The following is a 14,620-nucleotide window of genomic DNA, read 5'->3' on the forward strand; positions in this document are numbered from 1 at the left end:
GGAGTCCCCTCCCGGTCCACATCCTCTGGGGACCACACCCTTCCATAATTCTTTTGGTCCTGAAGAAGTGCCGCTCGATTATTTAGCCTTAGGGGCACGAAACATGTTGACCATATATACATAACAGCTACCCTGGTACATCTTGGTAGCCCTACTGTTTTTACCTAGTCCTGGTCCAATTTCTGAATTAAAACATTTGTGGGTCCGGTGCCTATTTAAATCACCTAGTCACTGTACACACACCATTGTTCACTTATTTTTATCCGACACACGCCCTTCACATACGGCGTCCTCAGATCAAAAGAACTCTGCTAAAGAAGCCACCAGGCCTGTTGGATATTGCAGCGCCGGTCTGACAAGGAGCGTTCTATGATGAAGCATGACACCCAAACAGGTGTGTAAGGGCATTACGATCTGAAATTGAGATCTCCCAGCGACTTGAACACTAGGCAGATAGCGACTTGCAGTGCCTCTGCCCTATAGAGGAACGGATTCCTTTCTTTGATTTTGATATTAATATACAGCACACAGCCAAACCTCTCCTGCTAATCCAACATGACTGCCTTTCCATTTTGGACTATCTGCCAGTAGCCAATTATATTTTGTGATGTCATCGCTATGTACTGTGGTAGTACTGCAGTACTACCGCAACAACAGGTATCACTAATTTGTTTTGCCTTATAACTTAACAACCGCTAAACCAATTTATTTACCATGTGAAAAGGATCATCTACATCGTGGGTACTCGCAAACATTTTCCCAGGGGCCACCAAGCTTGGTCTGTTATGTGACAAAGGGCCGAATTGATGTCAGCAGGTTGGCGGTCGGGAGTTTGGGAGCATTGGCAATAAAGTTGGTGTAGGGGAAGGGAAGCATATGCATCTAGTGTCTGAATTGCACAATATGAAGCAAAAACTTGGGATTAATCCCAGCTTCTCCACTTAATTAAATTGTGTGATCCTAGGCAATTGTTTTATTTCACTTTCACTCCTTTTTCGCTATCGCAAATGAGGATCTCAATACATGACTTCAAGATGTGAGCTGTACAAAACCTACTCCTGTGTTTGACAAAATACACCGTAATGTTGTATAAAATATATTGGGGTACAAATCTGTTTTGAGACCCGCCTTTTTCCCCTTGGCCAAACGCCGCAAGAATTTGGACCACCATTCCCAATGTACAATGAGGAATAGGTCTGGAAAGTTTTGGGGAGATTCATCAAACGGGTGCAAAGTTATAAGGAGGCAAAATCTAAGGAATTCCTATTCCTGGCAATTCTAAATTGAAATTGCATTTCTACTCCCTTTTGCAACCTAAACTCCTTATTGGAATGATAGTGTATGTGTCTTATTATTGTGTCACATTAAACATGTACCATCTGGGCATTGTTTTAATTTATTATGCAAAGTGTACTATTATCTACTCTGCACAGCAGCACTCTGGAAAAACAAATAAATAGAGGCTAAAGGGCGATTAACGTCTGTTTTTTGGAGGATGATGGGGAAATGTGCAGAAGAGACTGTTTGATGCCCACTTAATCCTATGAAAGATTTGTTTTCCACTCTACTGCTGTGCACAGGCCAACATGATGTGAATGGAAGGACCAGAGAATAGTCTTTGTAAGACTGCCTCAAGTAAAGGGTTGAGGTACGGGATATAAAGTGAGTTTTAAAGAGGAAGAGTGGACACAAAACAATGCGGAAGAATACAGTGGATACAGTTGGTCTTTCTCAAGACATTAGTATCTCACTGGCCAGAACACAGTGGTTTTTGTATAGCCAACCATATGCCTCTGACCAACTGGTAGGGAGAGAATAACAATGAGATGTAATAGCAGGATTGATCAGGAGTGGGAAGCAGTAGATTCTGGAGCACGGGGTGAGTGTGAAAGGAATCAGGATATCAGAGTTGGAATTATGAGTGAACTGTTTGCGAGATATTAGAGCACACCAGAGAATGCCCCTGGAGGCAGAAGACAGCCCACCGTCATCACAGCATCTAGCGTCAGATTCCTCACGAACCTCCCGGAATAGTTACATCTATGTATGTGCCCAGAGCTTGAGGGGGAGATGAATGGTGTGAGAAAGAGACTGGTTTGATGTATTACAGACATGTCTGTTCTTTAAGAGTGGTGTAAGGGTGTGGAATATTTCATATTGCCACATATTTAATAATAATAATGAATGCAGAATGGTGATTGTACCATAATGGAGAGGCCTGTGCTTAGTGGCGAGTTTACAGATATCACTCCGTAATCTCAAAGTTATCCCATGTTAGATGTGAGTGAGCCATGAAATCCTTATTTATTTGCTGTGGCGGTGCGTCCATTGGGGGCGTTTCGGCGTTTCCCCACCAATGCCACGGGCCCACGGCATTGTTCTACTTCTGACGCTAATTCCAGCAATCAGGACTCCTGATTGTAATTAAATTAGCGTCAGAAGTAGAACAAGGGACGCTGAAGGGGGTGGGGCTGCGCCAGGCATCAGGGTGAGTGACAGCGCAATAGTGCGCATGTTCGTTTTTGGGCTGGTCATTTTTAAGACCAGCCCGAACATGCACACTAAGCCTTCCCATTAGGAGAGCGAGGGTTGCTTCATTCGCAGCCCCCGGTGTCCTATTGGACAGGGAGTGACCCTGCTCCAGGCCAAACCTGGCGCTGCTGGACTCTGGAGCAGAGTCTGGATTGGCTGAGAGCCTGAGAGAACTTGCCAGCCGCTCACGCAGAAGACGACGACGGTGAAGGCGCCAAACGCGGACCCCGGCCCAGATGCAGACAGCAGAGGCAACGGACTCGGTCAGGTAAGTTTATCCTCACCAAGCCTGTTATACAGACACTATAGAAAATAAATAAAACAAAAGGAAATTAAAAGAAACAGACGTGGCAGATTGTGCTGAGACTTGTTCCTGTGAAAAGTCTCACATTCTTGTAAGTATGCTTTGTGACTTTCATATTATCAGCTGTCAGCACGGTCACACCTTTATTGCTATGTGCTACACTATTTCCCACTGGGCACATATATGTGTTTATTTTAATTTAAATTAAGAGCTGCGATAATTTTCCAGTTGTGCTCTGACCCGGCAGTGATATTTAAGTTTACCCTTTTTTTTGTTGATCAGTTTTTAAAGGGCCTGTCATTTATTCACATACAGACGTGCCTTGCTGTTTAGCTATTGCATACTCCTCACTTCAGATTTGTGACAGGATGTTACACGCTAGACCAAACTGCTTTGTTTGTTAATTATTATTAGGAGAAATTGAGACCCCGCCCTGTACATGTGTGACTTTAACTAAGAGTCACGTTTTAATTCTTCCGAAAGTTTAATCGTAGATTATAAGTAGCAACATACAAAACCCTTTAACCCCTTTGCTCTAATCTGATGCAGTAGGCATTTTCTGTGCATCACGTTTATTGGGCCACACAATCCCTTTTGTTGTAACAACGGCATTAAACTTTTCCCATTACCGATTGACATCAGTTGCATAGCACGGATTCCACATGCCATGGTGTAGGCAAGCACATTTGCTCCTTTTACTGCTACTGTTGTAGTAATATGAAGCAATTGTCAGGGTTCAATGGGGCCCTTATGGCTCTGGGCTTTGGTGCACTGCACCTGCTGCACCAATGGAAGCCACGTACTGATCAGTAAGTATGCATCGTAGGTGGAGAGGCTTTGCTGATTTTGTGGCACATTTATGATAAATGTTGACAATACATTTGCATTTCATCTGCTCTAGTCTCTGTGCTGCAGCTGGCTGTGTGTGTGACACCAGTCCTAGTCACAGTGCTGCAGCAGGCTCCATGTGTGTTTGCAGCTCTAGTCTCTGTGCTTCTCAAATCTGCTTTTTTCAAAATTTTCTCGTAGGCTATCCCCCCGAATCCCCCTTAAGATGTTCATGCTCGCTCCCTGGGTTCGTTTGCCACGGTGTACTCCAACAGAAATTTTACGGCTCACCACTTTCAAATGTCACCAGCCACCACTGTTTGTTTGTGGAACTTGAAACTGTATTTTTAGCTGGATGCAGAGTTTAGTGCAGCATGCGTTTTTAGTGCACCAAAAACCTTGTGCCACTGGCTTGAAGTCTGAATTGTGAACAATCAATCAATCAATCACTACATTTCTAAAGCGCGCTACATACCCGTGAGGGGATCAAGACTTGTGAACATGCACTCGTGCTGAGTTTCAAGGCGCATGCAACCTTAGCCCTCACGGTCACAGCACTGTGTGTGAAAGCGGTGTGCCTGTATTGCTACAGTGTAGTCCACTTACAGTCTTCAGACTTGATCATGATAAATCCGGATCAGTTTTCATGCGCATCATGTTACATTGTTGGTGACTGCGAGCATTTTGTTACGTGGTAAACCACACATTCTTGCCATAAAATCTCCCAGTCCGGCAAATAACCGTGAGTCGTGTTAAAATACCCCTGTGATCATAAGGGCTTAAATGGCCACCACTTCACCTGAAACAATGTATTACACCTACTAAAGTTACGATAGTTTGCGTAAAATGGATCCCGGCGGGAGGCGGTACCTTTTGTCACACTGTTGAGAGAAATTAACATGAGTTAGCAAAACATCAGGTTCAGAGCTACGGCTGTAGCCGTATCTAAAGAGAGGTTTTCCATACTCCGTGAAAATCTCCCCCACCCCCCAATTTCCTCCTCCGGGTGCCCACTCAAGGCCTTCCACCTGCTTGGTTACCCAGGGCACAAGTCCCATAAAAAGAAGTGGGGGGGGACTGACAATATGCAAATTACCTGATGACATCACGTGCTGAACATGTCCCGGTGTCTGAAAATTACACCTGGACACGTTCAGCATATTTCTGTGGGGCCCAGCTTCTTGGCAGGGGGGACGGTGTCCACCCTGTGAAAAGAGTGGGTGGACGCTGTGTACCTGCATGTACCCCCGACTCGAGCCCTGTGGTTACCTGCTGCGACCCTGAGCAGGATCCCATAGATGTTATGGTCCGGGCCGCTGATGACTAAGTAACAGTGTTGGCGTTGCCGTGACCCCACGTACCTGCACGTGGTGACATCACGGTGTTTGAATGCCTAATCTAATTGGTCAGTAGTGACGGGCCTCCAGAAATCTTTAACCTTTAGTGGTACCGAGATTTATGGCGGATATCGTGCAGTCCCAGTGGCTGCTTAATCATAGACAAAATTATGTGTCCCCATGCATGGTGTGTTTGACACCGGACTTGTTAAAAGATGAAAGTTGTGATGCCTTATCAGATCAAGCTTGTTGGGTCCTTGTGACTTCGGAGAAACTGGGATAAAACGTCAAACAGATGTTGGGTTATCACAATTAATTATTTTGTGTTATTATGGCGAATTAGCATAAAAAAGAACTAGGATGTAAGCACAAGATGGCAGTTTAAGCCCAATTACTTTGTGTCAGTAGGGTAATAGACATCTGAAGGACCAGGGTAAGCTCGAGGGGGGAAGGTTTAAGACCTATGGTTAGTTGTAACTTTACAAAAAACTGGCATAATGTCACAGACTGAGTATGCTGTATCCGTACTTATAATTCTAGTGGGTCAGTAGGGGTGAATACCTCTAAAGGACCAGGGTAAAAATAAGCCCCCAAGCTGGTAAATTTCTCATGTCAGTAGATGGGTCTTGGTTGCGTTATCCCTATCATGTCAGTAGAGGTATATTTGTGCAATTAGACGAGGAATCCATCAGCTCTGGGCTATAGTGTTCTGTGGTATGTTATGGTTATTCGTGTGTGTGAGTAGTTAAGTGATAAATACATCTCCACTCCTTTTAAAAAGGCAATTTTGCAGGTCATTTTGGTTGGGTTCAAGCTGACCTAACTTAAGCCATTGGTAGTGTGGCCATTCTTAAGGAAATTGTCCATTCTTTTTGTGGTATTACGTTTACATCTTATTTTGCTGCGATTTTCACAGATCATGATCTTAATTTTCCTGATGGTCATGCCTATATAACGCCGAGAGCAGGGGCATGTAATGTATATTACATTGACCAAGTTACAGGTAGTATGCTTCTTTAAAACTCAGGCCTTGTTGGGTTCGGAATCAAGGGTCTTAGTCATGCAGGTAAGGTGGCACACACTGCAATTTCCTCAGGCATAGCGCCCTGTTATATTGGGCAGGTCCCAAGTATTCAACACCTTATTTGTTTGTTGCTCAGGGTTCTTTGGGCGAGTTAAAACCAGATGATCTTTTAAACTTCTGGCCCTCTTAAATGAGAACAAGGATTTCTCCCAATTGAGGCTGCCTGATTGTAAAATACGCCAATATTTATTGATTATCTTGGTCACTTCATTGGAGACAGTGCTGTAAGTTGTAATGTATGTCAGAGGTACTGTGGTGTCCGTCCTAAGTGATTAATCAAAAAGGCATTTTCTGTTCTGGTGGTGGACTGTTATACTGAGCATGACCGTGTAGCTCGAGCCATGCTGTGAGAGATTGACATATGTTCCCTTCTGTCCATTGAAGAGCAAGAGACTCTCTACAGGAAAGTCCTCATTTAGACTGCCCCCCCCCACCTGCAATCCACATCCTGTGAGATGGTCATTTGCATTGATTTGCTCCCTCCTAAAGGACACCATACTTACTTTGCATCTCCTCCTGTGTGGTGTACGCGATATGTGGCAACCTGTATGTGCTCCTTGTCCATTTTGGGTCTTTGCCTGTCTTGATAATAAGGTGCAGGCATGGTGCCAACTACAGCTTGTGTGCCTGCGCATTCTGCACCCATATAATATGTATAGGAAAAGCAACCTACCATGTCTCCAACTTCTTCTGTAATACAAAACTATACTTGCAGCCTTTCAAATGACCTAAAGGTCACTTTTTCGATAAAATAGCTCCATGTTTGCAGAAGTGGATTCTGAGTGCTATCGAGTTGCCTGGTAAACCCACCGGGGACTAAACACTGTTCAGGCATCCCCTGGAAATGTGTGCCTAGATGCCATTGACAGTGGTTCAGAAAGTGTCGCTGGATAAACCTCATATTGCCAGCGCATTTAGTTTCTAGATGCGGATGTATCTGATCTAGTCTGGATAGGAAAATCGAAAATGTTTATATACAACAATGCCATCGGTATGAGTGCGGCAAGGTTGCGTCCTCGCCCCGTTTCTCTACCTTATATATAAACGACCTTGAAAAGGTTCTGGTGAAAGAATGTAATGACCTGTCTGTGGTTGGTAAACGCCCTATTCCTGCATTGTGATGTGGATGATGCGGTCCCAATGGCCCTCACGCCGTTTGGACTCCAAAGAATGGTATCTAGCTTTGCAAAGTTTATGACAGAACGGGGTCTTACAATTAATCCAACCAAAACATTTGTCATGAAATGTGGAGCTGGATGTATTAAGACCAAAGCATTTTTTATCGGGGGGAAAATGGATTGAAAATACTAAGATATTTTCCTATTTAGGAATTTTATTTGATCGCACGGGGTCATGGGTGCTGGCTGTAAAAACAAGGAGATTATTGTACATAAAAACTCTATCTGCACTTGCGAATTTTAGTAGGAAACTAGGCAGACGCCCTACGGTGGAACTACCGAATATTTATAAGGCAAAAAGTGTTACTGTAGCTTCATATGGAGCAGGTATTTGGAGGTATGCGGATGTAAGCTCCCTTCAGGTAGCTGAAAAAAACGTTTATGAGATTCTTATTAATGATCCCTAATGGTACCTCTTCTTTCTATGCCACACAGAACTAGGTTTGCCATATTTGGAAGACATCTTAAAAATGCAGCCGGTCCTGTTGTGGCATAGGAGTTGGACAACAGAGGAAACAAAGTTTAATCTGGGGGTCCTATTAGATTGTGCGGGGCTAGATGGAGTGGCGAACATTAGATGGCTGTCTTACGTCAAAATGTTTTTATATAATTTAGGCCATCGAGAATTTTATGATGATCCGCAAACTTTGGCGAGGCACTCTAGGAAAGATCTTAAGAACGAATGCTTGCGCTACCTGAGCGAACAGAGACTAAATGTCGAATTGAGTAAGGTCACAGTACAAGCACATAACCTTACATTAACAACTTTTGAAATGCAGCCATATACATGCCTTATAATCAATGATTATGATACATTTTTACTGATGCGTTTTCACATCAGGACTCTGTATAGATCTTTAAGTTTCCCAACAATTAATGACTAGTCAAAACAGCTATGTAAATGCCCATGTGACGACATTTCTGATCAGTTCACCATACATGTCCTATTTTTCTGTAAATTTTACTCTGTACAGAGAAAAAGGATAGTCCCAGTCTTAAAAACACTTGGTATGAGGTCGTGTCGGCCAGCTTTTGTGGCTCTCCAACAATTAGATACAGTATTTATTGTAGCTCCTGTTTCCACTTTAAAAAAAAAATTTAGATGCAGGAAAACGATTGTGATGTGAAAATTACGACAATGAAATCTATGCTGTGTATGAAGAACGGTGCTAATTGGTGTAAATAGTGATATCTGCCCTGGTTTTTAATTTTTTTAACAATGTTTTTATTGTGTGCTTTATGGTTATTTATATGTAACCGAATAAAGTTTTATTGATTGAATGAATCGTTTATAGTCTTAAAATGGAAGATCAGGGCAGCTGTAACCAAGCATCGTTTGAACTTGTGCCTTTTCCCTTTCAGAATCGCAACGAGATAAAGCATGGAGCCATCCTTCGGTTAACAACATCCCCAGTAAGTTACTTCCTTTTAATACTTGCATAAGATGTGTGACAGGCAAGCCAGGGGCATGGAGGGCTATAATGCATTGTGTGCAGTGGAGAACCCTCCAGGTACCTGAGCGCACAGAAAAGACACAACGAAGACCTACATTGTGCATACTGTGAACCAAGGTCCAGGTGCTACGTTATCTGCCCTTTTGCATCCACCTACTCCCACATAGATTTCCTGGGGTCGAATTTCTTATCTGCTGGTGCAAGAACCTAGTCAATGTACCAATACAAATTAGAAATCCTGCTGGAATGCAACCCACACCAACCCACTGAGCTTCACTGTGTAGTAAATGTTTCCTGGTAACGATCAGTTCCTCAAGAGGAGCTCAAGGATACAGTGGAATGCTAAACCCTCTTTTGTTAACGAGTACACACTCCAGCATGGCACTAAGAAACAGGACTTGTAATCTTTATTTTGAAATCCCAACCCAGTGCATAAAATATGAATGGTAAATACACAGAACATAAAGTAATGCAGCAAAACATGCCATGGAAAATGACAGCAGTAAGAAAAACGTTAACATTGTTATTGAGTTGCTATTGTCCCAACATCCTCAAGCTATTTTAAAGGACTACACCAGGTTGTAGCTAAGATTATGAATAGCAAGCCAGTTTTCCAGTTTCAGAGATGGTTTGACAGCATACCTGTATTTTTGTTATGCAATAGCAAGCTAGCAAACAGCTGATGGCCTCTTCCCGCTGTCACCTCCGTCTAAAGTAGATGCTGCAAACTGGCGTGACCTCAGCCTCGATGACCCCAGCACAAAGTTCTTCTGTGAAATATGTTCTGATACCTGGTTTTTATAGCATCGGATCTTATTTCATATTTTCAAAAAAATGATGGAACTAGCAGAAGCTAAATCCGCAATGAGATAAAACAATCATGGCAACGAAATGCGTCAACTTGATTATCATACTAATTCAACAGGTGCAAGAGGTGCAGACCTTTCTAGCATTTCTATGCGTGTTTTGAAACTTCACACTTTACTTTAAAGAAATTGAAAGGTCTGAATAAGGCAAGGAATGGAATTAGTATAGTCTGAATGACAAAATGTTGGAAATGGAAAAGTCTCAACAGGAGACAGTGATCATTATAGAAGTGAATGGGATCTATTTTGAACATTTGCAAAATAGAAACAGATAGGAGGGGTGGAAAAAGCTATGTGGAGCGGGAGGCTGGAGCAACACTGAGAGCATACAAGAGAGAAAGAACATACGTCCACACACGTGGAGTGCTGAAAGAGAAAGAAAAAAGTAGTTGCTTCAACGTGAGCAGTGAGGATGCTTATCATCTAATCAAAATGATGGTAAAGAAAGTATGCTCCAGAGGAGGGACAACTGCAAAAAGAGAAAGGGAAGCCAATGAATAGAAAGTGCGCACGCAGGGGAACAGCTCTTCACATTTAGAAGGCGGCAGCAAACATCACTGTTTTCCAAGATGCAGAACAGTTTTCAACACCCTAATTTATTAGCTTATGTCAGAGCGCCACAAAAGTATTTCGTGTTGCAGCCAAAGTATGCTCGCTGACAACCAGTGGCGCGTTTACTATAATTACAACAAGCATTAGAAATGCAATCGGGCTCGGATTTATTTGAGTTTGAGCTAATGGCATTGTAAATGCCAATGTCTTTTTGCCATGTGTTATGGAGTGTGTGCATGTGGTGTGTAGTGGAAGTATCTTGGTTGAATTGTAATTTTACCAATGGTGGCATGCTGTGCTTTATATGAATATGTTTAAAAGTAAAGTGTACCATACTGCGATTGCTTGGTGGAAAAGTGCACTGCCGGCTGGAGGTGTGTGTGCCTGGTGGAAGGGTGCACTGACGGCTGGTGGGTGTGTGCTTGGTAAAAGCGTGCACAGATGGATGATGGTTGTTGGTGTTTGTGCATGGTGAAAGCATTCATTGACGGCTAGGGGTGTGTTGTTGTGTGTGTTGTTTTCTGTGTGCTGGTGAGTGTGTGGTGGTGAGTCTGTGGGGGTGAGCCTGGGGAGTGAGTGTGGTGGTGAGTGTGTTGTGTTGAGTGGTGACAAGTGTGTGGTGTTGAGAGACTGAGGTGTGTGGTGTATGTGTGTGTGGTGTTTTCTGCACACTCACACACTGCCCCTACACATTCACACACTGCTCACCCGCACACTCCCAATGTCACCCTGCATAGTCACACACTGTTTACCCTGCACACTCATTCTGCACACTCACACAATGTGCACCCTGACACACTGTCTCTGCAGTCACTCTGCACTCACTGTCACTCTGCACTCACTGTCACTCTGCACTCACTGTCACTCTGCACTCACTGTCACTCACTGTCACTCTGCACTCACTGTCACTCTGCTCTCACTGTCACTCTGCTGTCACTCTGCTGTCACTGTCACTCTGCACTCACTGTCACTCTGCAGTCACTGTCACTCTGCACTAGCTCTACAGTCACTCTGCACTCACTGTCACTCTGCACTCACTGTCACTCTGCACTCACTGTCACTCTGCACTCACTGTCACTCTGCACTCACTGTCACTCTGCACTCTACTGTCACTCTGCACTCACTGTCACTCTGCACTCACTGTCACTCTGCACTCACTGTCACTCTGCACTCTACTGTCACTCTGCACTCACTGTCACTCTGCACTCACTGTCACTCTGCACTCACTGTCACTCTGCACTCACTGTCACTCTGCACTTACTGTCACTCTGCACTCACTCTGCACTCACTGTCACTCTGCACTCACTCTGCACTCACTCTACAGTCACTCTGCCCTCACTGTCACTCTGCACTCACTGTCACTCTGCTGTCACTCTGCAATCACTGTCACTCTGCACTCTACAGTCACTCTGCACTCACTGTCACTCTGCACTCACTGCCACTCTGCACTCACTGCCACTCTGCACTCACTGCCACTCTGCACTCACTGCCACTCTGCACTCACTGCCACTCTGCACTCACTGCCACTCTGCACTCACTGCCACTCTGCACTCACTGCCACTCTGCACTCACTGTCACTCTGCACTCACTGCCACTCTGCACTCACTGCCACTCTGCACTCACTGTCACTCTGCACTCACTGTCACTCTGCTGTCACTCTGCACTCACTGTCACTCTGCACTCACTGTCACTCTGCACTCACTGCCACTCTGCACTCACTGCCACTCTGCACTCACTGTCACTCTGCTGTCACTCTGCACTCACTGTCACTCTGCACTCACTGTCACTCTGCTGTCACTCTGCACTTACTGTCACTCTGCACTCACTGTCACTCTGCACTCACTCTGCACTCACTGTCACTCTGCACTCACTGTCACTCTGCACTCACTGTCACTCTGCACTCACGCTACAGTCACTCTGCACTCACTGTCACTCTGCACTCACTGTCACTCTGCACTCACTGTCACTCTGCACTCACTGTCACTCTGCACTCACTGTCACTCTGCACTCACTGTCACTCTGCACTCACTCTGCACTCACTCTGCACTCACTGTCAGTCTGCACTCACTCTACAGTCACTCTGCACTCACTGTCAGTCTGCACTCACTGTCAGTCTGCACTCACTGTCAGTCTGCACTCACTGTCAGTCTGCACTCACTGTCAGTCTGCACTCACTGCCACTCTGCACTCACTGCCACTCTGCACTCACTGCCACTCTGCACTCACTGCCACTCTGCACTCACTGCCACTCTGCACTCACTGTCACTCTGCACTCACTCTGCACTCACTCTGCACTCACTCTGCACTCACTCTGCACTCACTCTGCACTCACTCTACAGTCACTCTGCACTCACTGTCAGTCTGCACTCACTCTGCACTCACTCTACAGTCACTCTGCACTCACTGTCAGTCTGCACTCACTGTCAGTCTGCACTCACTGTCACTCTGCACTCACTGCCACTCTGCACTCACTGCCACTCTGCACTCACTGCCACTCTGCACTCACTGCCACTCTGCACTCACTGCCACTCTGCACTCACTCTGCACTCACTCTGCACTCACTCTGCACTCACTCTGCACTCACTCTGCACTCACTCTGCACTCACTCTGCACTCACTGTCACTCTGCACTCACTGTCACTCTGCACTCAGTCTGCACTCACTGTCACTCTGCACTCAGTCTGCACTCACTGTCACTCTGCACTCAGTCTGCACTCACTGCCACTCTGCACTCTCAAACTGCACTCTAAAAATGCACTGTCAATCTGCACTCTCAATCTGCACTCTCAATCTGCACTCTCAATCTGCACTCTCAATCTGCACTCTGCACTCTCAAACTGCACTCTGCACTCTCAAACTGCACTCTCAAACTGCACTCTCAAACTGCAATCTTCACTCTGCACTCTGATTCTGCACTCTCAAACTGCACTCTCAAACTGCACTCTCAATCTGCACTCTCATACTGCACTCTCATACTGCACTCTCATACTGCACTCTCATACTGCACTCTCAAACTGCACTCTCAAACTGCACTCTCAAACTGCACTCTCAATCTGCACTCTCAACTCTCAATCTGCACTCTCAACTCTCAAACTGCACTCTCAAACTGCACTCTCAACTCTCAAACTGCACTCTCAACTCTCAAACTGCACTCTCAACTCTCAATGTGCACTCTCAACGTGCACTCTCAATCTGCAATCTGCACTCTCAAACAACTCCCTCTATGCCACTCCATGCCACATTACTCTACTTTATTCTCTAACACAGTACTCCACGCCACTCCACGCCACTCCACTCTATGACAATCTACTCCGCTCTTCGCCACTATAATCTACAACACCCTACACCACTCTATGCAACACCCTCTACACTATTTTACTCTGCTTTACACCTCTCCATGACATTCTATGCCACTCCATGTTACTACATTCTACTCAACTTTGACCCTGTACTCCACTCTATACCACTCAATTCAATACCCTTCTACTCTACAACACTCTACTCCCTTCACGACACTCCACAACAGTGAACACTCCACTCTACTCCACTTTATGACACTCCACTGCATGCCACTCTACTTTACCCCACTAACTTTTAGCCATGCTGAACAGCAGCCATTCTGGAGTACAACATTGCTAAAACACGTTGGCAAAGCCAAGAATGGGTGAGACCTATTTGCTTTGCAAATGCTTGTGTGCAACTGCTGATCATCGATCAGTTTCCAAAAATTGCAGTCTGTTAATGTAATCCATTGTCTCTGGATAAAAAAATTGAGGGGCTTATTTACAAGACCCTTGCGCCACCGCTGCATCAGTTTTTCCTATATTAAAAGTGACGAACATGCGGCTCAAAAGGCTTGTAAAAAAACCTTTGAATTTCGTCTAAGTCTACGGATGGATTTCCCTTGGGCAGTAAGTCTGAGGATGATAAAATTGTGTGTCACTTTAGTTAAGAAGGGCAGAAATTCCTCTTGCACTGGGTTGATGGTGGCCATATCTGCTGGTACATAATGGGTCATACGGGTACTTTTTAAAATTGTGTTGTTTGTTATGTCTGTTGTGAATTTCAGTGGTGCTCATGGTGCAAGTTATTTAGTGGTCTGTAATCCTCTTTCACAAAACCTTTTAGGTAAATTGACCTTACCAAAGAGCACAGCGGTGCCATTAAACTTAACAACAAAAACGTGGGGGCATATTTACAAGCCCCTATCATCACCACAATGTAACTTTTAGTGACGTTGTGGTGGCGATAGGAGCGTCGCCTTATTTACAAGGCAGCGCTAAGCCACTTAATGTAGCTTAACGCTGCCTTATAAATAAGGCCCCCTTTCATGCTACACTTAAGCATGAAAGGGGCGGGCAATGGGTTTTGTGGTGGGCGGTCCACCGCAACACCCATTGATTTTGACGCTGCCCCCTTTTTACAAGAGCAGCGTAAATAGGAGACAGCACCAAAATTAAGACGAGGGAAAACCTGGTCTTAAACG

General features: G+C 44.8%; 1 protein-coding gene across 2 annotated transcripts in view; it reads left to right on the forward strand.

Annotated features, from left to right (window-relative positions):
• The window catches only part of ELMO1 (engulfment and cell motility 1), a 1,412,865-nt gene that overhangs the window by 388,629 nt on the left and 1,009,616 nt on the right, over positions 1-14,620 (forward strand). For both annotated transcript variants that reach the window (XM_078688215.1, XM_078688216.1), the window contains one exon: positions 8,626-8,676. In XM_078688215.1, coding sequence (XP_078544341.1) covers positions 8,626-8,676 — 51 coding nt within the window. The remainder of the gene's footprint in view (positions 1-8,625; positions 8,677-14,620) is intronic.

The sequence above is a fragment of the Lissotriton helveticus genome, chromosome 4_1 (assembly GCF_964261635.1).
Source record: "Lissotriton helveticus chromosome 4_1, aLisHel1.1, whole genome shotgun sequence".
NCBI classification, from domain to species: Eukaryota; Metazoa; Chordata; class Amphibia; order Caudata; family Salamandridae; genus Lissotriton; species Lissotriton helveticus.